The sequence below is a fragment of the Medicago sativa genome, chromosome 1, assembly GCF_051527215.1.
Source record: "Medicago sativa cultivar Bolivia chromosome 1, Bolivia_mono, whole genome shotgun sequence".
NCBI lineage: Eukaryota > Viridiplantae > Streptophyta > Magnoliopsida > Fabales > Fabaceae > Medicago > Medicago sativa.
Window position 1 is genome coordinate 19,102,361 of NC_140749.1, and position 27,249 is coordinate 19,129,609.

The 27,249-nt window shown below is 33.2% G+C and overlaps 3 protein-coding genes, 2 long non-coding RNA genes and 1 pseudogene across 14 annotated transcripts; 4 read left to right on the forward strand and 2 right to left on the reverse strand.

Moving 5' to 3' along the window:
• Positions 1 to 2,837: 2,837 nt before the first annotated feature.
• Positions 2,838 to 8,279, reverse strand: LOC146953373 (uncharacterized). 8 transcript variants are annotated; one of them, XR_015010088.1, is made up of 9 exons: positions 7,916 to 8,278; positions 7,138 to 7,242; positions 6,603 to 6,682; positions 6,143 to 6,220; positions 5,633 to 5,829; positions 5,489 to 5,536; positions 4,272 to 4,338; positions 3,714 to 3,759; positions 2,838 to 3,267 (listed from the first exon to the last, which is right to left on the reverse strand). XR_015010088.1 is itself a non-coding variant. In XM_085709298.1 (9 exons), exons 4-9 carry the CDS (start codon positions 6,158 to 6,160, stop codon positions 3,234 to 3,236), a joined length of 327 nt encoding a protein of 108 aa, XP_085565424.1. In that variant the 5' UTR covers positions 6,161 to 6,220; positions 6,603 to 6,682; positions 7,138 to 7,242; positions 7,916 to 8,278; the 3' UTR covers positions 2,838 to 3,233. The 8 variants fall into 8 exon arrangements, 3 of the variants coding, with proteins under 3 accessions (XP_085565424.1, XP_085565413.1, XP_085565435.1); XM_085709298.1 differs by having other exon boundaries at positions 5,633 to 5,746; XR_015010090.1 differs by lacking the exon at positions 6,603 to 6,682 and having other exon boundaries at positions 5,633 to 5,746; positions 6,096 to 6,220; positions 7,916 to 8,279.
• LOC146953374 (uncharacterized) lies at positions 3,267 to 5,835 on the forward strand. The gene is made up of 2 exons (XR_015010096.1): positions 3,267 to 4,040; positions 5,445 to 5,835. It is a non-coding gene; the product is annotated as an uncharacterized LOC146953374 (long non-coding RNA).
• Positions 8,280 to 9,142: 863 nt separating the features above from the next.
• LOC146953375 (uncharacterized) lies at positions 9,143 to 10,406 on the forward strand. Its single transcript, XR_015010097.1, has 4 exons — positions 9,143 to 9,375; positions 9,488 to 9,596; positions 9,721 to 9,885; positions 9,985 to 10,406. It is a non-coding gene; the product is annotated as an uncharacterized LOC146953375 (long non-coding RNA).
• A 590-nt stretch (positions 10,407 to 10,996) lies between these two features.
• On the forward strand, positions 10,997 to 15,609 carry LOC146953376 (receptor protein kinase TMK1-like). 3 transcript variants are annotated; one of them, XM_085709364.1, is made up of 3 exons: positions 10,997 to 11,438; positions 11,816 to 13,706; positions 14,899 to 15,609. In XM_085709364.1, the coding sequence occupies exons 1-3, from the start codon at positions 11,052 to 11,054 to the stop codon at positions 15,432 to 15,434; spliced, it is 2,814 nt and encodes a 937-aa protein (XP_085565490.1). In that variant the 5' UTR covers positions 10,997 to 11,051; the 3' UTR covers positions 15,435 to 15,609. The 3 variants fall into 3 exon arrangements, with proteins under 3 accessions (XP_085565490.1, XP_085565497.1, XP_085565482.1); XM_085709371.1 differs by having other exon boundaries at positions 10,997 to 11,380; positions 11,749 to 13,706; XM_085709356.1 differs by having other exon boundaries at positions 10,997 to 13,706.
• Positions 15,610 to 17,053: 1,444 nt separating this feature from the next.
• LOC146953377 (uncharacterized) lies at positions 17,054 to 18,162 on the reverse strand (annotated as a pseudogene).
• A 4,601-nt stretch (positions 18,163 to 22,763) lies between these two features.
• LOC146953378 (receptor protein kinase TMK1-like) lies at positions 22,764 to 26,546 on the forward strand. The gene is made up of 2 exons (XM_085709391.1): positions 22,764 to 25,053; positions 25,779 to 26,546. Exons 1-2 carry the CDS (start codon positions 22,803 to 22,805, stop codon positions 26,312 to 26,314), a joined length of 2,787 nt encoding a protein of 928 aa, XP_085565517.1. The 5' UTR covers positions 22,764 to 22,802; the 3' UTR covers positions 26,315 to 26,546.
• Positions 26,547 to 27,249: the final 703 nt, after the last annotated feature.

Genomic DNA, 27,249 nt, shown 5'->3' on the forward strand with positions numbered 1-27,249 from the left:
TCAACGTGTATGTATGTTCTTTGACGATCTTGAATTCCAATTATGTTAGGTAGGATCTTACTCTGCTTCTTTCTCAAATTTTGATGGGTAAGTATGTAATAACATGGATAATATTTTGCATATGCCTCAAGACATATTTATAGAGAAAGTGGAGAGGGGACCTACCCTTTCATGTAGGGTTACAATGGTTCTACCAATTCTTTCATGAATAGTCACAAGATATCAAACCATACCCTTTCATAAAGAGTTGAATGGTTCCACCCATCATGGATTCATTCAACTATAGGCTACATTATTCAAGTACACCTACCATGTGATGTCTAAATATCTATTGATCACAATATAGATATTTCAAGACCCATCAAGATATCATTCAACCAGTGTTTAATTTTATAAATCAATGGAAGACCAAAAATTTCTAACACTCTAGTGTTGGTACTTGTGGAACTCATCATCATGCTCTTAAGCTTATGAATTGGAGGCTTTAGCTATGTCCCTAACCATCCCACATCCCCACTTAGGAGAATTATTTGCCACACAGCCTCTACGCATGAAACTGTGAAATGTCTTGCTATCGAGTTTCGTCCAATAAATTGAAGGTTTGAAAAATACAAGAATGGAAGGTTGAATTGTGTTGGCTTTTTTCTGAAAATCCTTTTAAGTATTTAAACAAAACAAAACAAGCAGATCATTGGAGAGAGAGAAGAGATATAATACAAGTAAATTATCCAAGTTCACACCACAATCCTCCCGTCCGCTTGCACTTCCAATGAATTTTTCACTATAATTATACAAAATTACAATTGCTCAAACACACAAGTTTGAGACTTCTTTGCCTCAAAAAGAGGACTTTTACAATAAGAGTTTTAAAAAAGAATTTATATGTGATTACACTTTGTACTCAGATAGTGATAAACTAACTTTCAGTTGATCAAGTAACTTATGACACTAAGAAATTCTAAGATTCTATGTTTGTAAGAATTTTCTAAGCGTTTTTGTGCTTTTGAATTTGACAAAGTTTTGACACTTGTAAAATATGTGTAGTCTTTTAATTTCTTCAAACTACTCAGGTCTTTATTTATGAGATAAATGAGAGAGCCGTTGTTTGAAGAGTGTCCGTGCATCAAATTCGTCCTTAAGAAGCTTTGATCAAATTTGAAAACTTTGCCTCAAATGCTTAATGTCTTTGAATGATATTATGAGTCCTATGTTTCTTATGGAAATATAGGTTACATTTTGTTTGTCGTTGAAGTTCTTTGTTTGTTTCTGCACGAGGTCGGAAAAAGACAAACAATATTATCAGAACTTTGAAAGTGGCGTTCCTTTAGAAAAAGACAAAACTGGTCAAAACTGATGTGTCCTTTAGAATTTGTTCTCATCAGAGTCTTCAAGGCATCTTCTAATCATTACTTTGACTTTCTGTTGACCTTTCTTCTGATCATCTTCTAAATTTTAAGATGTTTCCAATGCTTGTCTAGAGATCCAAAATGTTTTTCTTTTTGTTCAGAGTTTGATGTATCATAACCAAAATCTTGACTTTAAAGTCATACTTTAATTATAAGGTCATGCAAATTTGAACACACATAAGAGCACCAAATTGTTATTTATACATTGTTATCATCAAAACCTTAGATACATTGTTCTAAAACCCATTTTAGTTCAACACCAACATCGTCAGACATATCTAGAACAAGCAATAAAAAAAGACTAATTAATCAATGAAGCATTCAATAAAAAATATAGAACACAAAAATAACATTCACAATCCTAATTAGCATTTCAATACCACATTTCACATTCAAATTGATTAACAACTATAAAGAAGATTAAAACATTTCATTGGACTAGATCTGGAGTTTAAAAAAAAAAAAGTTACAACATTCACATTCGAATGCACATTGTAATTGTTTAACAACTAAAAACTCTGACCTTCGGTTAAAAAAAGGAAAAAAAAAAAAAATTCTAACCTTGAACAACTACATAATGAGAGGAAGTTAAGACTTACATGCCAAGAAATACAAGGCACTTGCTTCGGGTAAAGATATCTCCTAGTGACTTACATGCCAAGAAATAATGATGGTGGGATCCACTTAGTGATATGACCCACCACTTATTTTTTTTGTGTTTATCTCTCTCCAAATTGCAACAAATGGAAAAAGTTATAAATGGAGAGGATCTTGACCCGCCCGATTAGATGAAAATTAACGGTTGATGGGATTAGTGTATTTGAGTATGTGTCAAGAACTCGAGCTTTTGTGTTTTGTTCCAACAAATACGCATATGTGAACAAGGCTCATGTTGTTTTATTAATTTGATGATAATCTGGTTGTAAGACTTGAGTCGATCGGGAGTTAACTTTCGATTTAATCTTTTTGTAAGTTCCAATGGATGTATTAATGGTAATTTCATAATTTTGAGGGACTTATGCGCAATCAAACGTGCCCTTATGGCAATTTTATTAATATTAGAGTTTCTTGGACCTGTCCGATAAAACTTGAAGCATGTTATAACTAACCGAGTAACGCGTTTTAACACCTCTAAATACAACATGTGATTGCATGCAGTCACACACGTCAGAACGGTCTAATCAAAACCCTTGTCTATCCAGCTGTTGGTTTCATACTGTTCATCAAGAATGGGATTTTCTCAGAATTTTGATTTATTTTAGTTGGAGAATCATTTTAATAGGGGATGGCCCGGTGAAAATTTAGCATGTTTACCTACACCCTAATTGTTCTGCCCGATGAAAGGATAGCCTGGTTTCCAGCTATTAAGAGTTTATGGTACTTGATAAAAAATTAATAGAGTACCTATGCATTCTATAGCATGTTGATTTACTTTCTTTTACCTATGCATTCTTTTAATACTCTACAGCTCATTTAGTAGGTTCAAGAAAGTAAAAAAGCATATTAAACTACAAAAACAATATAACAAATACAGCCTAAAGAGGCTCCGCCCTACAAAGCAAAAAGAAAGAAAACAATATTTAAATGCTACAAAGACAAGTGAAAGTTTGACTTATTTGATTTTATTTTTCTATATATACAATGCTTTTGTTGCAGGTCTTCCATCCCTTTCCATTTCCTTCCACCTCTCTATTTTTTTGTCCTTCAAAACTTCACTTTGCCTAATTGTTCTACTACAAGTTCAATTTCCCATTTCCTTCCACCATTATGTTTAGGTCCAGATTTGGCTGGTTCAATGATCCTTGAAGGTTTCCTTATATTCTCCAATTAACATCTCATATGTTTCCTTTTTTTGTTTTCCCTGCAGAATTATTTCAAGAAGGAAAAAATTATTAGAGAAGTTATTCCATGAGAATGGTGATGAATGAGAAACAACAAATATGTGTGTGCTACAACAAACCAGTGTTTGAACTCCATTTTTTGCTTCAGTTATAGAAAGTTATATTTTTAATACACATCCTTTTATGGTTTTGCTTAACTTTTTATCATCATCATTTTTGTAGATGAAATCCTTTATAATGATAGAAAATGATATTCCCAGACACTTTTAGTGTAATCAACATTTAAAAATTAAAGATATAGAAAACTCAATTAGAAGCATAAGCATCAGATTTAATTTGTGTACAGTGATTGGCAACTAAAATAAATTCAAAAAATAATCTTTCCTTTTAAGGAATAGAATCTCCTTTCTTTATGCACAGTGATTTTTTATAATGAAGATTTGATAAATAGATTTCAGTTTTAAACCTTTCATCTCTTCTTGATCCTTTTCCTTTTCTTTCTTTAAAACAATCTGTCCAATAAAGAAGAAAACTTTCACTTAAAATACTTAATTCATATGAATATGTTATAACTAAGTCTACAGAAAACAAAAATTTCCCAGCATGGGCTAAATCTGCACTTACATTGTTGCATGTATATGTTAAAACTATTAATTCAATTGCTCCTACAATGAAATTTGTACTAAACATGTTCAATTGTATGAATGTACGACAGGTACCATGAAAAAATAGATGTGAGCTCTAACCAAGAAATGAATTGCTCTTTCTACGGCTTACAAACATGAAAGAATCTGTGAGATTGTTTACTACTTCTAGCTACAATATTTAACATACTTAACATATGCGTTATATTCTCAAATAATTGATCATGTAACTTAAACTGAAATTCAAACTCAAGAAATTAAAGTTTGATTTTTTATCTATAAATCACTAAATCATACAAAACTTAGACTCAAAAGAGATAGTGGATAACAAGATTTAGTCCACCACAATAAAAGTCAAGAAATAGAAAAGCCAAACGCACCTTCTGTCAAAGAGTACTTAGGCTTTTCGCGTATTTCACAAGATTTAGTCACCGATTGATTCATAGCCTGAAATAGACCAAATAAATTAGCATAAGGATAAAGGTCTCAAAGAAAAATTAAGATTAAATATTTTTTTGAAAACTGTCCACAAAAGAAGAATCACTTTTTAACATAACATTTTATTCAATATAGGGTCAATTGTAGGGTTTGATCAAGAGTAAGAGAAGGAAAATTAATTGAAAATCCATTCCAAATTTATTCATTAAGTATAAAATTGAACACTATTTATAACTCATAACTCTGTTTAACTCTACCTTGTAATGGTTTTTAATTCACGTTCATAAATGCCTATTACATGGATTTATTTCTTCAATCTAAAACCAAATAATCCCATAAAGATCTAAGATTAACAAATTCAAACCTTATGCTTATTAATCTATAAGATAGTACATTAAGCATCGACGATGTCTCTATCTGGTAATTATTATATCTTCCGTGCAAGAATGAAAGTTAGGACTACATAACAAAACAAACTATGAAAAATACATATTAATATGACACCAATACATATCCAACCACATCAATATAATTTGATGACCAAAAATCTTTTACCAAAAATTGAGACATTGAGGTGGATGAGTAGACATTACAAGAAGCACCCTTTTCATACGAAACAGGTTAGCCCATTTAACATACACACTAGCTGTACCGCAATACCAATAAATTTATTCATATCATGGATCTGAAGTAGAGCAAGTTCACTTTAAAATTATTCAAGTGACTTCAAAAGTCAAAATCTCCCTAAAAACAAAAAGGAGGGCAATAAAATTTCTTATATGGGAATCCCGAGCCAGTTCGAGAGTTAGCAAGACATTTCCTACTATATGGCCCTGACTGTGGTTTATAGTTATACCTTCTCAACCACCAATTCACCTCATAACAACTACAAGGCATATCAGCAGCCTACTGATGGACAAGCAAGTGAAAGGAAATTAATTTTTAAACATAAGAGACATACCATAATTTCCATATAAGTAATTTAAAAGTACAAACAATGACAACTATTGATTTTCTTTGCTATTCCTTATATTGCAAAAATTTATGGATTTAACAGAATACTACTCAATCATCATATCAACCAATAATAGGTTATTCAAACACTAATTCGACAGATAACTTGGTGAAAATATCCAGCAGAGGGAACATCAAAGATTACCTTCCTCCGTGGACCAGCTTTTGACGACGGTCGAGTTTGGTTGTCAGCCTGTAGGTGCAAAAGGTAAAATGACAAAAAATGGACAATGAAAACAGCAGAAAAATATCTATACAAAATAAGAAAGGAAATGATAGACTAATATACCTCATCAAACTTTTCAAAATTCATAGTATCTAATCCATCATTGACCTCAGGTACAAATGCAGCTTCAATTTGATATAGTTTATCCCATTCAACATCTTTGAAGAACCGATGAGCCTGAAGGGGAATGCAACATAACTATAACAAGAGTGGAAGAGGTACCATGGATGCAATAGAAATGTGTAACCCATACACCATAGCTGAAATGGAAGAAAAAATGTCATCTTTACATGGGAAATAACAACAATGAACAACATGCTCATATTATCTATTTCAGCTACTTTGAAAAGATCAACAAGTTTCCTTAAGTTATTTATAGGTGAAAAAAATATGTCAATTTCTTTGGATAAGTATTAGGTGATTTAAGAGAAATAATCCAATCCGAGAGAGGAAAAACCCCAATGTATGTTCATTAAAACTATTACATTTTATCTTTTTAAATCTTTTTAGTAATAGTTATACTTACCTTAAAAAAAAATAAAAAGAGGTAATAGATAGAAGAGGGAAACCCACATGTTTTTGTTTCATCATTTCAATCCTTGCATAACAATTGCTTCCTCTAGCTCTCTAAACTCAAAATCATATCCATTGCTGGCAAACAAACAAATAAACCAACACATATTAGATATAAAAAAGAAAACAATGACGGATTATAGATCATGGTTGATAAAGAGTAGCTAATCCTATGATGAATTCCATATAGGAATCTTATTTATGATTAGAACCTTTTTACTTTAGTGTTCTTCACAAGGTACAAAAGTTATCCAAATTACAACATTCTTACTACTATACTAATTAGCATTTTGTTCCATCATATCTATTATAACTGCTTAAAGGCTACAAATACTAAAAAAAACGGTGTAGATTGATTAGAGAAGCAAAAATCAATTGATTAGAGAAGCTAAAAAATATCTAACCAATTATATGAAAATAGTAGAAGCAACCTACTACGGTAGTATTTGGAAGAAACAACCTTAGTAAAGTCTCTCAACTGTGTCTCATTTTCCTTTTCCTCCTATCTTTGACCATTCTTTTAACTCCACTTTTTTTTTTCTATCATTTGCAGGAAAATTGCTATTAAAAAAAAAAAATAACAGGTACAGGAATTCATTTTCATCTTTTGACAACGCTGTCAAAGTAATCATTAATTCTGTATTTTTTTGTCTTCATTTGTTGTTGAGTTTCATATCATATCATATGTATATTTAACAAACTACATTTTTTATGTTCAGATAAACTTGCGGCATGACATATGTTCAAATTCAGCAATATGAAGATAAACAGTTAAAGAGAAGATACATTAGAAAATACATATCTAAAACAGTGCTAACATATTTTTACAATTATCTCTACTATAAAAAATATCTACAAAAGTATGAGATATAAGTGCAAATTGGAAGTCTGGCCATTGAAGGTTCTGTTCCAAATCAAAGCTTAAAAAAAAAACGACTGTGAAAAATAGAGAGGGGTGAGCTCTTGTACTATTTTTTAGTATTAACAATACTTGCCTTTCTCCTTGCAAGCTACAACCACCTTGCTCCATAAGTCCTTTACCTTTCTCTGTAAGTCCTTGTCTTCCTTGCTTTCCTTGCTCCATAATAACTATAGAAGTTCTTTTTTCCAAGAATAACCAAAGTTTAAAACATGTAAAAGCAAATCAAAGAGCAATTTGTTAGACAAATAAGCATTATTACAAATGACAAGCTTATTCAATTAGATACACTAATAAACATTATTACAAATGAAAACAGAATTCAATTAGAATACAACATATCATATTGATAAGTATAGGTTCATCACTGTGCAAAGAATCTCTAATACATGCAGAGCAAAAGTTCTGGTGGGGACCAAATATAAACCATGAAAAGTAGTGATAAAAAAGCACGCTTCAGTGGAATGTGGTCCTCGTTTTTTCTTGTGGATTGTACAAATCTTCTTTCATAATTTATGTTAACATTTATTCAATGAATTGATACTTATCTTCATGTATATGTTTTGGTTCATATACACTACATTGATATTTAAAATGATAATTTTTCAGAAAGGTTCACACATCTTGTTGGTGATTAAGATAGGCAAAAAAAAAATTGCAGAACAAATATCAAACTATTAGTACTTGTTAACTAACCAGAAAAATAATGAAACTTTTATTTATTTATTAGTACTTAGTAGTACTAAAGTTGACAAAAAAAAACTGATAGACTAAAAACACTAAAAGATAAGAAAACAACATATCAGCAAAAAAAAATACACCCACAGAGTCACAAAAAGAGAATAAAAGAATACCTTATGTTGTCTTTTTTCACAGCTGAATAAGGTACAAAAACCGCAAGTTTGCAAGCCAAAGCCGAATAAGGTAGAACAGGGGAATTTTTTTTCTAGATCTAGGTTGTTTGATTATGTTTTTGTGAATTTTGAGTCTGAAATCGTGTAGAGGAGGGGGAGTAGAAGAGAAAGAACAAAAAAATTTAAAAAAAGGAGTGATTTTTAACACCGGTACGGCGGCGGCGCCGCGATGGCTCGTCGGCCACCGCACCGGAGACCTCCGGCAACCGCTCTTCTCGTCGGAGAAGATAAAAAGGAAGGAGAGAGAAGAGAGCTTCTCTCTCTAAAAAAGAAGGTAGAGAGAGAGAGGGAAAGAAAAAATGAATAAAAAAAACCAGTAAAACGTTTATATACGACTAAACCGAACCGGTTCAGCCTTTGAACCGGTCTAACCCTGTCAGGCCCACACCCCTGCATCCTTTAGGTCCAATTCTGCATCATTTTCTTCGTCTTGCACCCCCATAATACTGCCTGCACCCCCCTTCTCTTTTATTTTCTATTCGATTTTATTTTATGTCTTTCATGCATTTTTTTTATCTTATTTTATTTTGCATTGCACTCTATTGTTTACTATTATCATACGCATATTTAAATTCTGTCATTTATTTTATTGCATAGCCCTTAGAATTATTTTAGGTCAATGTAAATCGTAAAAAATGAGAAAAGTGTGCGTCCGTGTGTCTTTTATTTTCTTTACCGCTTTATATATCAAAAAAATGCAAAAATAATTAGCCCTTAGTATGCTTTGTATTTTAGAATTTGTTTCTCTTTTTCATGTTGGACTGTCCCTGTTTTTTTTAAGAAGTTGTTCTTATTTGTATTTTCGAATTGTTATTTTTGTTTGGACTTCTTTTTTTTCTTTCTAAATTGTGTTTTGTTTGTATAAGGCTTTAGATTTCTGCGTACTAATCTCTTTATTTTTATAGATATATTTTCACTTAGAGTATGTTTTTTGGGGTTGACAATGTCTTGTGTAAATAATTTTTACTTTTTTTTTACTTTGTTTTGTCTGCAACTCTAACTCAAACCAGAGTATCGTTCGTGTGGACTGGCTTTTTGTTTGTTTCGCGCATTTAATATGCTCTTTGTAATCAAACTAAAGTGTTGTATGCAGGGTGTTCCCAGCTGTGCGTTGCACACTTAGTTGTTGTCGGATTTAGTTTACTTTTATCTTAAGTACTGATGATTTGTTCAAGATATTTGATACTCCCTCCGTTTCAAAATGAGTGTCGTTTTAGGTGTTTACACACATATTAAGAAATGCAATGATTAAAAGAAAGAGAATGGTTATTTTACCAAATTATCCTTATTAACTATTGGTTAGTTTTAAAAGTAATACTTTGGAAGTAGTGTGCAGAGTATGAATCAAGTTTGATAGGTGATCATGGAAATGCTGCTTATGAATTCCATTTAATTCAAAGGTTGATGAATGTTCTTGTCGATATTTGCTCTATTGATTCATTCCGGTTTGTATATAATGGTTTTCATCCCAATTTCTAAGTACTTAATTCTTATTTTTTTTTGTGATAACAGTCATAGGGCCAAACTAACTGTCTTTGATGGCAACAATGAGGCAGTTTTTGTTTTGTTCGACGATGGTACACGAGAAGAAAGATTTGCTCATTTGCTTCCGAACACAGAGGTTCTACAACTATCTTCTAACACCAATTTCAATTTTTATTCTTAAGGCCATAAAATTTTACATGTATGGTTGTTTGTTGAGAAATACTTAACGTCTTTATTTATTGTCTTGATTGAACCGATAGAGAAATCATTCAAAGGTCTGCCCACATCAATTTCAGTCCTTCTTTGGGAAGAATTTGCTTTTTTTGGTGGAAAAGGAGTCTACTTCCAATCCAACTTTGGATTGTTGTTATAGAGTTGTGGAGATTTGTGGCAATCCAATCATCATTGATCTATTCAATAGGAAGGTGATGTACTTTTTCCTTTTGATATTACACACTTATCTCATAAACTTTTTTATTTTTATGTTCGTTGAGACTTATGCAAGGCTTTCTTCTACTGTGCAGAATTCCAAGTTTGACTTTGAGTTTTTTCCAATCGGTGGGTGTGAATGTTATTCGAGGGGACAATGAACTTGATGAGCATCTAGATTTTTTTTTGGTTAGTCTGTGAAAGCATGTAGATTCGTATGGTTTATACAATACATTGTGAAAACAGTTTGTCTGTTTTGTATTGTGTTTTCTACACTATGTTTAATATTTCTTTGTGTTTTGAAAGAACATGGGTGAAAAAGGGAAACAAGGTGAACAGTTTCAAACAAAAAGGGGTATTTTTTACATTGTGAATTTGAACAGTCTGTGAAAGGATGTGCTCTTTATCAATGCATCTTTAGCACAACAGAATACAGAAAAAGAGATTGTATTCTTCTCTGTGGATTTCCCCTTGATGGTTAATATTATGTATGTGTGCTTTGGTGGTTTTTGTATTATTGCTGCTGTTGCTGAGTGATAATATCTATTCTTAACCGAATATATTTGGTATGCTCACGTTTTCGAACTTAAATAAAAATTAACAGGATATTCCAGCCGTGCGTTGCACGGGTTCGTACACTAGTATTTATCATTAGATCATGATCGGAGGGTTCAAATGTGAGCATGCACACAACCCAAATCCATCAATTACCATAAAGCCACTAGGGTGGACTCCACTATCAATTTCCAAAAGTGATTTTCACCTTTCTCAAACACCAAACAACACCTTACACTACACACTACTAGTACCACGTACGTAGACTCTCTTCAGTTTCTTTCTCACTCTCTATATTCTTTCTCCCTCTTTCTTCGCCGTGTATCAAATTCCAATAACTTCATACCATAAAAGCCTTTTTTCTTTCTCTTTCACTTTATTCCCTTTTGAGTAGAATCCTTATCACAAGTCACAACCGCGTAAGTGATTACTGATTAAGCGATTTTTCTTCTTCTTCGTCTTATTCTTACAGCATTATTCTCTCTTCTCTTATTCCTCTGTTTTTTTCTTCTCTTTTTCCTTATTAAACCCTTTCACTCAAAATCAAAACCCATTTTTCTCATCAACAAAAAGCAAAGATTTTTACAATAATCCTAACAAACCAAAAATGGGTTTTGGAGTTTCCATCATTCTTCATCTTGTTGTGTTATTTTCTATGATCTTTGTTTCTGCATGGTCACAAGATGATGCTGTTATGCAAAAGCTGAAAACTTCAATCAAATCATCAAGCAGTAATCTTGATTGGTCAAACTCAGATTATTGCAAATGGGAGAAAGTTTCTTGTAATGGAAATCGTGTCACTGGAATTCAAATTTCAGATAAAAACATTCAAGGTTCTATACCAAAAGAAATCATGCAACTCACTGAGTTAACTCGGTTTGAATGCAATGGAAACAGTTTATCTGGTGATTTTCCTTACATGCCAATTTCACTTCAGTATTTGAATATTGATACCAACAATTTCGCTTCGATGCCGAGTGATTTCTTCATCAACATGAGTAATTTGATTTGATTGATGTTGTGTTGTTTACTATGATGTTTATTTCTGCATGGTCTCAAGATGATGTTGTTATGCAAAAGCTGAAAAGTTCTATAAAATCATCAAACAATGATCTTGATTGGTCTGACTCAGATTTTCGCAAATGGAATCGTATTCAGTTTAATGGAAATACAGTCACTGCAATTCAAATTGCAGGTCTCAATATTCAAGGTTCTTTACCAAAAGAATTGGTGCAACTCACTCAGTTAACTCGTTTTGAATGCAATGGAAACGCTTTATCTGGTGATTTTCCTTACATGCCAAGTTCACTTCAGTTTTTGTATATTAACAACAACAATTTCACTTCCATGCCAAGTGATTTCTTCACCAACATGAGTAATTTGATAGAGGTGAGTATTGGTTATAACCCTTTTCCTCAATGGCAAATTCCTTCTAGTCTTAAGAATTGTTTAGCCCTTCAGAATTTTTCTGCTATAAATGCTAGTTTTTTTGGTGTAATCCCTGAATTCTTTGGAAAAGATACTTTTCAAGGTTTGACTGATTTGAAGGTGTCTTTCAATTCTCTTGAAGGGAATTTGCCTAATAGTTTATCTGGTAGTTCTATACAGAACCTTTGGGTAAATGGTCAAAAGAGTAATAATAAACTCAATGGCACACTTTCTGTTTTGCAAAATATGACATCATTGAAACAAATTTGGGTTCATGGTAATTCTTTTACTGGTCCGATACCGGATTTATCGAATCATGATCAGTTGTTTGATGTTAGTTTGAGAGATAATCAGTTAACCGGTGTTGTTCCACCGTCTTTAACTTCGCTTCCAAGTTTAACGGTTGTTAATTTGACAAACAATTATCTTCAAGGGTCAGTTCCGAAGTTTCAAAATAGTGTTCGTGTTGATAATGATGTTGATAGAGGGATTAATAGCTTTTGTACTAAGGTTGTTGGTCAACCATGTAGTCCGGTTGTTAATGCTTTGCTTTCGGTTGTTGAGCCTTTTGGTTATCCTCTTGAACTTGCTAAAAGCTGGAAAGGTAATGACCCTTGTGGTGGTGATAGTTGGAAAGGGATTATTTGTTCTTCTGGTAACGTTTCAGTTATCAACTTTCAAAACATGGGTTTTTCTGGTAGTATATCTCCTAGTTTTGCTAGTCTTAGTTCTGTGACGAGGTTGCTTCTTAGTAATAATCATCTCACTGGCACTATACCTAAGGAGCTTGCTAGTATGCCGGCTTTGAAAGAGCTAGATGTTTCGAGTAATGCATTGTATGGTCAGATACCATCGTTTCGCGGAGATGTTGTTGTTAAAACCGGTGGAAATCCTGATATTGGAAAAGATAAACCACATGACTCGCCCAACTCGCCCAACAGCCCTGGCTCTAGTTCTGGAGGTAAAGATAAGAAGAAAGTTAGTGTTGGAGCGATTGTTGGGATTGTGATGGGGATTGTTGGCTTAATAATTGTTGGTGTAGGGGTTTTGGTATTTTTTATGTATTGTAGAAGACATAGTAAGCGTGATGGAAAAATTCAAACTCCGAATGCGATAGTGATACATCCTCATCATTCCGGAGAAGGAAATGGTGTGAAAATAAGTGTTGCGGCAGCTGAAAGTTCTGGTTCCGGAGTTACAGGAGGAACTAGTGGATTAAGTCCATCGAGGAGTGTTAAAAATGTGGAAGCTGGTAGTATGGTGATTTCAATTCAAGTGTTGAGAGAAGTTACGGACAATTTTAGTGAAAAGAACATATTGGGAAAAGGCGGGTTTGCCACTGTATACAAAGGAGAGTTGGATGATGGAACAAAGATTGCAGTTAAAAGGATGAAATCTGAAATGGTTGGTGACCAAGGGCTGAATGAGATCAAGTCCGAAATCGCGGTTCTCACTAAGGTTCGACACAGGCATTTAGTTGCACTCCTTGGCTATTGTTTGGACGAAAATGAGAAACTTCTTGTCTTTGAATACATGCCTCAGGGAACTCTTAGTCAACATCTCTTTGACTGGAAAGACGACGGCTTGAAACCACTCGGATGGAAGCGAAGGCTTTCCATTGCCTTAGATGTTGCTAGAGGTGTAGAATATCTTCATGGTTTGGCACAACAAATTTTCATCCACAGGGATCTGAAACCATCGAATATCTTGCTTGGAGATGATATGCGTGCTAAAGTAGCCGACTTTGGATTAGTTCGACTTGCTCCAGAAGGACAAGCTTCATTCCAGACGAAACTTGCAGGAACTTTTGGATATATGGCACCAGAATATGCAGGTAACACATTTTAATTATAATTTAGAATATTTTTGTTGGATATGACTGTTTTTTGTTGCACATGTTAATTATCTAGGTTATAACGTTAGTGTTAGCTGAACTACTAATAGCGAATTTAGTTTTGCAAAAACAATTTCTTTCCAACGATCTCAAATACTAATCAAATTTTGTCTTGTAACAGCTATAATAATAGTCACATATACCATATAGAAATTAATGTTGGTAATTATGGTTTTAGCTTGTAGTGATAAAGGCGGATTAAAATTTGTCTATACCTAGTGGATCTAAGATTCAGATGAGGAAGAAAAACTGAATTATCCTTTTTGTGATTGTAACAGCTACTTCTTATGTAACAAGTTATGATGGTAACTATACATTGCATATTTGACCGATAGCATGTCCGCACATAACAGGGTATACAGTGTTATAAAATTTCTGTTACAGCGGAACAGTACTAAGTTCACACTCAAATTTATTACAACGTTTAATTTTTCATTTTATTTAAGGCTAAGGGCTTGTTTGAGCCTGTGACAATCAAGAAAGTAACCAAAACCATAAACCATGTTTTTCAAAGTAGCCTCATGAAAATCTGTATCAGATGTAGTAGTGGTATTATTGGAGAAGAACACCCTGAAGGCTCTAATAAAGGCCTCACAAATAAGTCATATCACCCGTCAATATATCAGTCACATATACCATATAGAAATGATTTATAACAATGATGTAAAATTGTTTTTCTCGTCTAAGAAAAATTGACTTGAAATCAGGTAGGTTTGTTTCAGTAATCCTCATAAATTCAATTTTGTTTTTGATTACTTTGTGAGAAAATCACTCATAAGAATTTTCAAAGTGTTTATTTAAACTTTTGAAAAGTAATGGAAGCATGAAAAAGACTGACATTTGATTATAATGAAAAGCTATGTTGAGTAGCTCCTGAAAAACAATCTGAATGAGTGTGATAGATGAGAAAAAAAAAATACTACAAAAGTGATTTTCATGATTGTAAAGAAACACAAACAAATTTATGCATTGCATAAAAATTGTATATGGCATTCAATTTTTATACAATGTTAAATCACTTTTTTTATTGGGTCATTGTTTAGCATTTCCTTTTTTTATTACTAAACAAACAGTCCCTTATCACTTTCTTGTTCAATTCCCTAACTCATTAAAATGGTATGATATGTCACAGTCACCGGCCGAGTCACCACAAAGGTAGACGTATACAGCTATGGCGTGATTCTTATGGAGATGATAACTGGAAAGAAGGCAATTGATAACAGCCGACAAGATGAGAACATCCACCTTGTTACATGGTTCCGCAGGATGCTACTGAACAAAGACTCATTTGAAAAGGTCATTGATCCAGCAATGGACATCGACGAGGAAGGCTTGGAGAGTTTCAGGACTATTGCAGGATTGGCCAGCCACTGCTGTGCAAGGGAGCCTCATCAGCGTCCTGACATGGGACACGTAGTGAATGTGCTAGCACCCCTTGTCGAGATTTGGAAGCCGGCTGAACCTGATGTTGATGACATATATGGGATTGACTTAGATATGAGTTTGCCTCAAGCACTCATGAAGTGGCAGAATCATGAAGGAATGAGCAGCACACTTGATGTTTCGTATTCTTCGTCGATGGCTGCTAGTCGTGAGAATACACAGTCAAGTATACCACCTAGGTCTCCTGGATTTGCTGATTCCTTTACATCTGCTGATGCAAGATAAAGTTTGATATGTATGTATGAAAATGTTAACATGTGCCCTTATGGTACATGTTAATGAACTCAATATAGGATATTCATCTTAAAAATGCCTTCAACATTTTTATTGGGTTTTATGGCTATGACAGTTGAGTTTCCATAAAACCGCAATAAAATTTCTGAGACAAAATGCCTACCAATTTAAAACACCTTAACTTTCTCAGTCTTACTAGGAGTACTTTTTTTTTGACAAAGCTAGTTTCTTACTACTATTGCTACCTTTTACCACTTTCTTCATTTTATTCAACTTTTCGGTAATAACGAAAAAATATGATTATTTCAAAATATCTTTGTCAAAACTTATATCATAATAATAAAAAAAAAATGAAATAGAAATTTTATGTTAATTTTGTATAATCACATTACAATTACTAAAGAAATATCGACAATAATTTAGTCGTGATTAATCTCAAGAAAACTTATTGAACACACAATGTGAATTATTCCATCCAAATCGATATATTTTTTTAAACACGAGTATGATTCAAATTACTCGCCACTTCTTTAAGGTGTCTAAATCTCTTAAAACTCATATTGGTAGAAATAGAAAATTGATGATAAAAGAGTTTTCTAGAATTAATTGATAAAACAAGGACACGATTACAATGGTGATTCTAACTATGGATTTAAAACAAGGACACAGAGTTTGTTAGTAGTTAGTTTCTATCTGTAGAAGTAGTAAGGTTTTAATAATTGTTTTAATATTTCAATACTTGTAGAAGTAGTTATAAATACTTATAATTCCTTGTTTACAAGTTCAATACAATCATTCTTTGCATTCATTCCAATTTATCAATATCAATTTGTGTGTGTAAAAGTGTTTGAAGTGATTAATTTCTTTCGACACTAACAATTGGTATCTGTGAGCAAGGTTAAGACTCAAGGGAGATTCATCATCGCGTATCGAAAGAACTGGGCCCAATGATATGTTGAGATGGAGGTGTTGTTTGGAGTGTAAGAGGTTCTTCAAATCGAAAATCCAATTGAGAGGCGCTACAAACTCCTTATCGTGATGCACAGAAGACAGACTGCAAAGCATTGCTTTATATTCAACAATGCTTGGATGCTGGTAATTCTGAAAATGTGGCAAATGCAGAGACTTCGAAGGTGGCGTGGGATGTTCTTGTGAAGAATTACATGTGTTGAACCGAAGTGAAGAAAGTGAAGCTTCAATCCTAAGGTGCAAGTACAAGCTCTTGCATGTGTAAGATGAAGAAAATATTGTTGTACATTTCACAAGATTGATTACCATTACTAATCAAATGAAGAATTGTGAAGAGATTGTATCCGATCCTAATCAAATGAAGATTTGTGAGGAGACTGTATCTGATCAAATGGGGGTTGAAAAGGTACTTAGAATTAGTAGCAATATAAGAAACTAAGGACATTAGTGAAAATGATAGTGGAAGAGCTTCAAAGTTCTTTAGAGGCTCATGAGCTCAGGGTAATTGGCAGAGGTGCTGAGAGAAAAGAAGATCAAGCCTCACAAGCTCAAGTGTCTAAAAAGAATTTTCATGATAGTAAGAAAGGAAATTTTGTAAATGGGAAATTTAACAAGAACAGGTCTAGTAACAAAGATAAAGGAAAGATGGTTGATGATAATCCTAAAACTTAAAAGAAAGGTAGAGGATCTAATGTCAATCAAGAAAAGAAAAAGAAATGGAGGTCTTCATATACTGGGGATGAGTCAACATTTTACAAACTGATTGGATGTAACCACCAAGTATTGGAAGGAAGGTATACAACATTAGATTCAAAGCAAGCTAGAATTAGGAGTGTACCTAGCTTCTCATTTTTCTTTTTCAAAATAAAGCAATCATCAGCCTTATGACCATACTTCTTGCAATACTGGCATTCCCCTCCAAAGAAGGTTGACTTAAAAGGTTTCTTCTTAGGTTCTAACTGATGCATTGCTTTCCGCTTTTTCTTGTCATCATGATGATACTTTCCTTTGTGGTAATTTTCCGGACATCCGTTGTGCCTGAGGTGGAAGCAGCAAGGTTAACACTATGAGATTTACTCTTCTTGAGAGAATCCTCCTCTTGAACTACTATAGCAATCATCTTATCTATAGTTCATTCAGCTTTCTGGGTATTATAAGAGGTCCTTATAACGTCAAACCGTGGAGGCAAAGATTCAAGGACTATCCAGATCAAAGTGCTTTCACCAATCTCGACCTTGAGATCCTTCAACTTATTGTAGTAGTTCATCAGTTTCATAATATGCTCTCGCACACTGCTTGTGCCATCATACTTTGTCTTGTCAACCAGTGATAAATACTCACATTTCTTGGCTTTGTCAAAGCGGGTGAACTTTTCACCAATGGACTTCAGATAATCTTTAGCATTGTCACTTTCTAGAATGCTTTGCCTAATGGACTTCTCCATGGTATAAGTTATGACCATAAGACACACCCTATTAGAGGTTTCCCACTTTTCATAAAGGGCTTTTTGGGAATCAGTAGATGCATAAGTAAGGGCAACATGCTTGTCAGTTCTTAAGGATAAGTCAAAGTTATTAATAACAGTAGATGCATAAGTAAGGGCAACATGCTTGTCAGTTCTTAAGGATAAGTCAAAGTTATTAATAACTAAGTAGAGATCCAGAGAATCTTTCCAGTCCTCGTAGTTAGTTTCATTGAGAGTTTTCACAGAGCTAGGAAAAGAGATTGTCATTGAACAATAAGGAATCATTAAAAAAATTATGCAAAAAATGATTCCACATATATGCAGCCAAAATTATCCTAATGAAAAAACTCTACATCATCATGATCTTACATCGCAAAGTACAATAATAATCAAAGCTTATAACACAAAATTTCAATATCGATAGGATATTCGAACAAAATAAGCATAAAAGAAAACAAGATATTGTACCATAATAATTAAAATAATAATAATACATCGATAGGATGTAATTATTATTAATATAATATAGATCATAATTACTAATAAACAAAATTTACATCAATAATAATACACCGATAGGATGTGATTACTACAAATATAAACAATTAATTTTTACCGAATTTGCATCAATAATAATACACCGATAGGATGTAATTACTACTAATGTAAATAATTAACTTCATTAATAAATTGATTCTACAATCAAAAACAAAATTCACATAGTTGGTCTCATGATGGGTGAGAATACAACTACACAAACAAACAACTTATACAAAATTCATATTAACAATATTACATCGATAGGATGTAATTACTATTACTATGAATAAATTAATTTCTACCAAATAATTATCAATTATGCAATTTAATGGCTCAAATCAGCTTAATCAATAAAACAAATAATGGGCCGGTCCAAATAAATGACCCAGAAGCTCAAGAAGAAAAAGAAAATTGAGGGACCTACAAATAGAGTTAGTGCGTGCGTCACACACTTGCGTCACACACGCGGACAAGATGTGAGTGGTCCAAAACAAATAGACATGTGCTTACAGTTTTTTTTTAAATCATCTTTCTCACCCGGATGTCACATAAACGGGTCAAAACGACCCGTGATCGTATCCGAATAAATCTATAGTTTCAGTCATCGAAAATCAACGGTTTTTATAGGGTTTTGATCGCGAAACAATAACAAACAATTTCCCAAAATCAATTTCATGAAAAACGTTGAACCAAATCACAGATAAAAAATTAGGTTTTCATTAAATTTGAAAATCAATTTATTATTTTTTTTGCATCGATGAACATAATCAATTTTCATGAAAAAACAGATATCACAAGCAGGGAAAGCTTATCCATCGTATAAAATAATATTTATTGAAAACATGTTTTCTTGATCATGTATCCAAATAATTATCAAAAAAGGAACCGTACTGTAAAAAAAACCGTACGCACATGCATAATAGAAAATTGAAATCACATGCATACAACATATATAAACAGAATCGTACAATAAAAATCAGTAATATTCATGCAATCGTTTCATTGAAAACAATAACCATACAATGTGTCTAATTGGCTCTATCACCAATTGAAGTAAATTATGATCTTTTAAGCAATTATAGACACAAAACATAACATATTGAATGAATGCAAATTTATCAGTAAAGCATGTAAACATGTACCTGTCATTGTTGGATCCATTGATTCTTCTTAAACGGTTGAGAGAGAAGTTGTAACTGCCCTCTTGCTGATGGAATAACGGCTCAATGATAACTGACCTAATGGGATAGTCAGGTTATATATCCACCAGATGACGGTAGAGACCTCTCAACAGGCTAACAGTAAGATTGGCCCAACCCATCACGGGTCATTCTCAATTAAGCCCAATACAAATATTCATTATATTTATTTAACCAAGTGCATTAACAATTAATAGTAATTGATATTATATTTTATATATCAACGTAATTAAAGTTATCCATAAATTCCAACATACCAAACTGTACAAGTAATAAGGTAGTATGTATATCGTTTTTTTTTGGTAGTGTGTTTATCGTTTCTATAACACCCTAAACCCTTTAACGCAATAAATCATATCAATAATCCAATTATTCAAAAGAGTTTAGATGTTACATCTTCAATTATCTCAAAACATGCATAACTATGCTTCAAAAGCTCGCAGCGGAAAATCATCATGCAAAATAACTCGACAACATATAAAATCTCAACAACCATGTCTCATAATACATCACCAAAGAAATCTCAAATCTCATGCATAAGTGAGCAACAAGTCTCAGCAAAACATAAATAAGTAAATAAGTCTGACACGTAATCAGAGCCCTAAACTAGACCCCGAGCAAAAAGAAAAGAGGTAGCTCCATAGCTAGTCCTCAAGCAACTCACAAGCAATAAGAGAATCAATCATGCACGCCCCATTCATACAAATAGACAGGTAGTCAACCAAACACCACTAGGGGTTAGATTATATTCCACATAATAAACATATAATCTAATAAATGCATAACAACATATTCATTTTTCAATGTTCAATAAATAACTCTTAATCAAATCATATAACATCGAATCAACACATCAACATTATTATTCAAGTGTACAAGCATAATCAAGCAACATATACAAAACCACATTTTCACATAGTCACAACATTCACCAAGTTTCACCAAATCACAGAGTCAAGTATGACTACATGTATGTGGTACCAATTGGATTCCGGATATAATTTTTATCGTATGAATCTACCAACGTAATATCGTATGAATCTACCAACGTAACAAATTGATTATGAATGCATGGACTTTCAAGTACAGTTTTGAAACTCGACTCCAACCGGCCGGTCAAAACGAAAACCGGTGGGTAGACCGATTCGAACATACCTTTTTTTTCTTTTTTTTCTTTCAACTTTAAATATATTTTAATTTATGTTACCAAAAAATGGCACAGATGGGAGTTAAACTCATGACCTCCCATTAAGAAACAAATTCCTAACCACTGAAGCGCTTGTTCATATTGTTTTTGATTTTCTTTTAATAAGAATATATTAAACAAATTTTTGGATAAGATCATAACTGTCGAAATATTGAATACTGTACAAAGCAAATACCCATAAATTATTATTTTTTAGTTGATAAAAATGCCTCACAAAATTAACGTTTAATACTTTAGAAAGCAAATACTATCCTTTTTTTTTTTATAAAAATAACTCACAATATTAACGGACAAAAACATAGACATATATAATTATAAAGCTTCCCTAAAAAAAAATAATTATAAAGCTCAAACATTTTATTTAAAGCTCATGAATAATTACTCTTCTCTTTTTTTATCACATGAATAATTAGTCTATGAAATTATGTTTGTTGGATATATTTTTTTTTTATATATGTTATTATTTTAGTTTTTGGAGTAATCGAGTCACCGGTTCAATCCGGTTTAATCTGATTAAACACCTATACAAATTTAATCTAAACACCGGGTTATCTAACCGAGTCATCCGATTTAATCCAATTTTGTCATGCGGTTCACCAATTACCCGATGGTTCGACCATGGACTCAAATTGTTTAGTTAAAAACATCAACAAAATTTTTGGTTTTACTATTTGTATTTTAGGAATATCAACAAATTCTAATGATAATGCATGATGAAAGGGAAAATAAAACTTCATTATTAAAATATAAAGTTTGTGTTTTGGTAATGGTTTGGTTTGGTTCAAAACGGTTCGATTCGGTTCAAAACAAATCGGTTATGGTTCAATAATCGTTATTAAATTACCGGTTTGGTTCACAAACTACTTAAATTGTTCAGTTAATTTTAATTTAGTTCGCAGTTCAGTTCGGTTTTTGGTTCTTTTTGACTAGCAAACTAATCTAATACCATTTCTCATATCACTGTATGATTTTGTTGTATGATTTGATTTTTAAAATTTCTATATAATACGTCTTACTTCTCTAAAAAAAAAATATAATACGTCTTACTATTGGCGAGGTTAATTATGGTGACTTGGAAGGATGAATGATGAAAGCAATCTAAGGTAAACATTAATTTGATATAATAAATTGGAAATATATTATGTTTTGCATTTTTCTTCTAATTATGTGTATAGTTCATTTCAGGATGGTGAGTTGGTGATGCAAGTCAATGAAGATTTTTTTTTCTTTCCTTTTTCAAATAAGTATGAAGATGTTTGTAGTTGAAACTTACCTTTTTTATCAAGTCATTTGAGTGAACAACCATTTTAATTTGTATTTGAAATTGATTTAGTATCATTTTAAGTAAACCATCTGGTTTATAATATGAGATTTGGAGTTATGTGTGCTAAAATTTGTAATTTACAATGCAATATGTTGTAATTTGAGATTTAACGCGTGCCGCGTACACTCTTACAACCGATGCGCGTACTGTTTAAAATCCAGCATTGCAATTTTCCATCAAGACGCGTGACGCGCAACATGTCACACGCATAAAACAAGATAGAGTGTGGTTTAGTATGCATGATACTCCATCCGCTCTTTATTATAAAAAAATAAAATAAAAACCAATGTAACCATTAATCGTTATAACTTTTTTAAATATTTTTACAAATATATCTCTTTAGTGTCTTTTTCTTCCTCTTTCCCCGCCATGTATTTATTCCAATTCATTCATACCATAAAAGCGTTTTTTCTTTCTTTCTCTTTCAATTGATTCTCCCTTAAAAACATTCCCTTTTCCATTACAATCCTTATCAGTGCCAGCTTGATTAAGTGTTTTTTGTTCTCATTCTTGCAACATTATTCTCTGTTCTCTTACGCTACCTTCCTTTGTTTTTTTCTTCTCTTTTTCTTCTTATTAAACCCTTCCCTCAAAACTCATTTTCATCAACAAAAAAAAAAAAAACTTGAGAGAAAAAACTTGCACAAAACACAAAATGAGTTTCGGAGTTTCCTATGTTCTTCACCTTGTTTTACTGTTTTTTATGATGTTTGTTGCTGCATGGTCTCAAGATGATGTTGTCATGCAAAAGCTCAAAAGTTCTATAAAATCATCAAGCAATGATCTTGATTGGTCAGACAAAGATTGTTGCAAATGGAAGGGAGTTTCGTGTAGCGGAACGACGGTCACTGAAATTAATCTAGGACAACTCAATCTTCAAGGTTCTTTACCAAAAGAATTAATGCAACTCTCGGCTTTAACTCGTTTTGAATGCAGTCAAAATGGTTTTTCTGGTGATTTTCCTCACATGCCAAATTCACTTCAGAAGTTGTATATCAGCAACAACAGTTTCACTTCCATGCCAAATGATTTCTTCACCAACATGAGTAATTTGATAGAGGTCGTAATTGATTCTAACCCTTTTTCTCAGTGGCAAATTCCTTCTAGTCTTAAGAATTGTTTAGCCCTTAAGCTTTTTTCTGCTAATAGTGCTGGTTTAGTTGGTTTAATCCCTGAATTCTTTGGAAATGACACTTTTCAAAGTTTGACAGATTTGAAGGTGTCTTATAATTCTCTAGAAGGTAATTTGCCTAATAGTTTATCTGGTAGTTCCATAGAGAACCTTTGGGTGAATAATCAAAATGGTAATAATAAACTCAACGGTACACTTTCAGTTTTGCAAAATATGACGTCGTTGAAAGTAATTTGGGTTCAAAGTAATGCTTTTACTGGTCCAATACCAGATTTTTCAAATCATGATCAATTGTCTGAAGTTAGTTTTAGGGATAATCAGTTAACTGGTGTTGTTCCACAGTCTTTAATTTCGCTTCAAAGTTTGAAAGCTGTGGCTTTGACGAACAATCGTCTTCAAGGGTCACCTCCTAAGTTTAAAGATGATGTTAAGGTTGATAATGATATGGATAAAGGGATTAATAGCTTTTGCATTAAGGATGTTGGTCAACCATGTAGTCCACTTGTTAATGCTTTGCTTTCTGTTGTTGAACCTTTTGGTTATCCTCTTAAACTTGCTCAAAGTTGGAAAGATAATGACCCTTGTGGTAATAATTGGTTAGGGATTGTTTGTTCTAGTGGTAACATTTCAGTTATCAACTTCGAGAAAATGGGTTTTTCCGGTAGTATATCTTCTAGTTTTGCAAGTCTAAGTTCTGTGACAAAGTTGCTTCTTGCTAACAATCATCTCACCGGCACTATACCTACGGAGCTTGCTAGTATGCCGGCTTTGAAAGAGCTAGATGTTTCGAATAATGCATTGTATGGTCAGGTACCATCGTTTCGCGGAGATGTGGTTGTTAAAACCGGTGGAAATCCTGATATTGGAAAGGACAAACCTCCTGGCTCCCCCGGCTCTAGTTCTGGAGGTGAATATAAGAAGAAAATTAGTGTTGGAGCAATTGTTGGGATTGTGCTGGGGATTGTTTGCTTAATCGGTTTAGGGGTTTTGGTATTTGTTACGTGCCGTAGAAGACATAATAAGCGTGATGGCAAAGTTCAAACTCCGAATGCAATTGTGGTACATCCTCGTCATTCAGGTGATGGAAATGGCGTGAAAATAAGTGTTGCAGCAGCCGGAAGTTCCAGTGTCAGCGTTGCAGGAGGAACTAGTGGATTTAGTCCATCGAGTAGTGTTCGAAATGTGGAAGCTGGTAATATGGTGATTTCAATTCAAGTGTTAAGAGAAGTTACAGACAATTTTAGCGAAAAAAACATATTGGGGAAAGGCGGTTTCGCTACTGTATACAAAGGAGAATTGGACGATGGAACAAAGGTTGCAGTGAAAAGGATGAAATCTGAAATGGTTGGTGATGAGGGGTTGAATGAGATCAAGTCCGAAATCGCGGTTCTCACTAAGGTTCGACACAGGCATTTGGTTGCACTCCATGGCTATTGCTTGGACGACAACGAGAAACTTCTTGTCTTTGAATACATGCCTCAGGGAACTCTTAGTCAACATCTCTTTGACTGGAAAGACAATGGGTCAAAACCGCTCGGATGGAAATGTAGGCTTTCCATTGCCTTGGATGTTGCTAGAGGTGTTGAATATCTTCATGGTTTGGCACAGCAAATTTTCATCCACAGGGATCTGAAACCATCAAATATCTTGCTTGGAGATGATATGCATGCTAAAGTAGCCGACTTTGGATTAGTTCGGCTTGCTCCAGAAGGACAAACTTCATTCGCGACGAGACTTGCAGGAACTTTTGGTTATTTGGCACCAGAGTATGCAGGTACGTGATCACATGTTAATTATAATTTAGAATATTTTTTGTTGTATTACTGTTTTTTGTTGCGAATGTTAATTGTGTAGGTTCCTACTTTAGTGTCAGATGAACTGCAGAAACAATTTTTTGCAACATTCTCAGATGACAAATTGTTTTATTAAATTTACTAGGGGATTAAAAATTGATCTAAAATCAGGTTTGTTTTATCTTACTATGTGAGAAAATGAATCTTAAGGATTTTCAAAGTATTTGTTTAAACTTTTGAAAATAAATAGAATCTTTAAAAAGACTGAAATTTGATTATAGTGAAAAGTTGTGTAGCTGCTGAAAATAGAAACACAACCAAATTTATGATTTTTATGATTGTAAAGAAACACAACCAAATTTATGCATTGCGTAAAAATCTCTATATAGCATTCAGTTTTTATACAACGTTAAATCACTTTCTTCATTCATAATCAACCAGGTCCTTATCATCTCTAGCCAATTCACAGGCCTTGTGTTATTTCCTATACTTCGCCGATTGATTTATAGTTTTTAGTTCATTAGGAAGAATATTTGGTGCTAGATTTCGTAAAAACGGGAAAACATGATTCATATTGTTCGTGTGATTCTCTGTCTGTGTGTTTCTATATTTTGTTGTTAAATGTTATATAAATTCTAGCATATTCGTAATTCTTCTCCTTTCTTGTTCAACTGCTAACTCATTTAATTGGTATGATATGTCGCAGTCACTGGTCGAGTCACCACAAAGGTAGACGTATACAGCTATGGCGTGATTCTTATGGAGATGATAACCGGAAGAAAAGTAATTGAGAACAGCCAACCAGACGAGAACATCCACCTCGTTACATGGTTCCGAAGGATGCTACTGAACAAAGACTCATTCGAAAAGATCATTGATCCATCAATGGACATAGACGAGGAAGGCTTGGAGAGTTTCAGGACTTTTTCAGGATTGGCCAGCCAATGTTGCGCGAGGGAGCCTCATCAGCGTCCTGACATGGGACATGTAGTGAATGTGCTAGCACCTCTTGTCGAGATTTGGAAGCCGGCTGAACCTGATGCTGATGACATGTATGGGATTGACTTGGATATAAGTTTGCCTCAAGGACTTAGTAAGTGGCCGAATCTTGAAGGAACGAGCAATGCACTTGAAGTTTCGAATTCTTCTTCGATGGCTGCAAGTTGTGAGTATACGCAGTCAAGTATCCCTCCTCGGTCTCCTGGATTTGCCAATTCTTTTACATCTGCTGATGCGCGATGAAATTTGATGTACATTATTTAACTTTTTCCGCTTTTTCCAACAGTCTGGAGTTTCCTTTCAAGTTTGTTTCATGACATATATTACATCCTAATTGATTCTTTCAAATAGCCCTTTTTAATCTGTCTTTTGCTATAGAGATTTTTCAATTTCCTAGTACTTAAGAAACAGTTAAACTTTGTTGTTCTCGTGCTTTTCAAAGAATGTTGACATATTGATATTTGTTTTTTTGACAGATTGATATTTTGTTTAGTTCTATTGATCAATTAAAATAGGATTTAGTTACTCATATCAAATATGTTATTTTACTATTTTTCTACTTTTTTTTCTCCTCTAGTAAGTTTGTTGCTAAAGTCTGATGAATGAGTTTTGTTATTGGACCACCAAAAGAAGTATCGGTCCACACCCTCAACATATTGGTGAACTATCCTCAAACATTCATTTTAATGTCATGCTTATAAAGCACTTCGCCTAAGTTTTAGGCTCGTGTTTGGGGGACCGTGGACCATCATATGAGATATAGCTCTATACCCCGTCCTAAATAACGGAATTTTTTTTTTTTTTGTACCAAAAAAAAAACGGATTTGGTGTACTCCCCTATAAACAATACACACACAAACTCAACATTTTTTCATTTAAATATGGATAATTTTTGAACGGAAACATTAGTACTGAACTGTTTTTATGGTCACACTCCATTAATTGTTGGAAAATACTTAAGGGATAGTAGGCTATTTCCATATCTTCGATGAACTTGAACATTTGCTAGCTCTACTCCCAAATCAACCATAAGAAATGGACATGTAATGAAAAAAATACCATTGAAAAGACATAATTAAAATTATTATAAGGAACAAGAAATGAACAATAATATTTTCAAAGTTGAGAAATTTTGTTTCTTAGCTTGAACAACCAAAAATAAAAATGGAACGTATTGA

Bases quoted from the DNA above. Each gene is read 5' to 3' on its own strand.
- LOC146953378 (XM_085709391.1), top strand. From the start codon at position 22,803: ATGAGTTTCGGAGTTTCCTATGTTCTTCACCTTGTTTTACTGTTTTTT. The intron at 25,054-25,778 runs GTACGTGATCAC...GATATGTCGCAG, and splicing joins TTTGGCACCAGAGTATGCAG to TCACTGGTCGAGTCACCACA.
- LOC146953376 (XM_085709371.1), top strand. From the start codon at position 11,052: ATGGGTTTTGGAGTTTCCATCATTCTTCATCTTGTTGTGTTATTTTCT. The intron at 11,381-11,748 runs GTATTTGAATAT...TTACATGCCAAG, and splicing joins TACATGCCAATTTCACTTCA to TTCACTTCAGTTTTTGTATA. The intron at 13,707-14,898 runs GTAACACATTTT...GATATGTCACAG, and splicing joins TATGGCACCAGAATATGCAG to TCACCGGCCGAGTCACCACA.
- LOC146953373 (XM_085709287.1), bottom strand. The intron at 5,537-5,632 runs GTATATTAGTCT...TTGCACCTACAG, and splicing joins ATTTTGAAAAGTTTGATGAG to GCTGACAACCAAACTCGACC. The intron at 3,268-3,713 runs GTTTAAAACTGA...ATAATTCTGCAG, and splicing joins GGATCAAGAAGAGATGAAAG to GGAAAACAAAAAAAGGAAAC.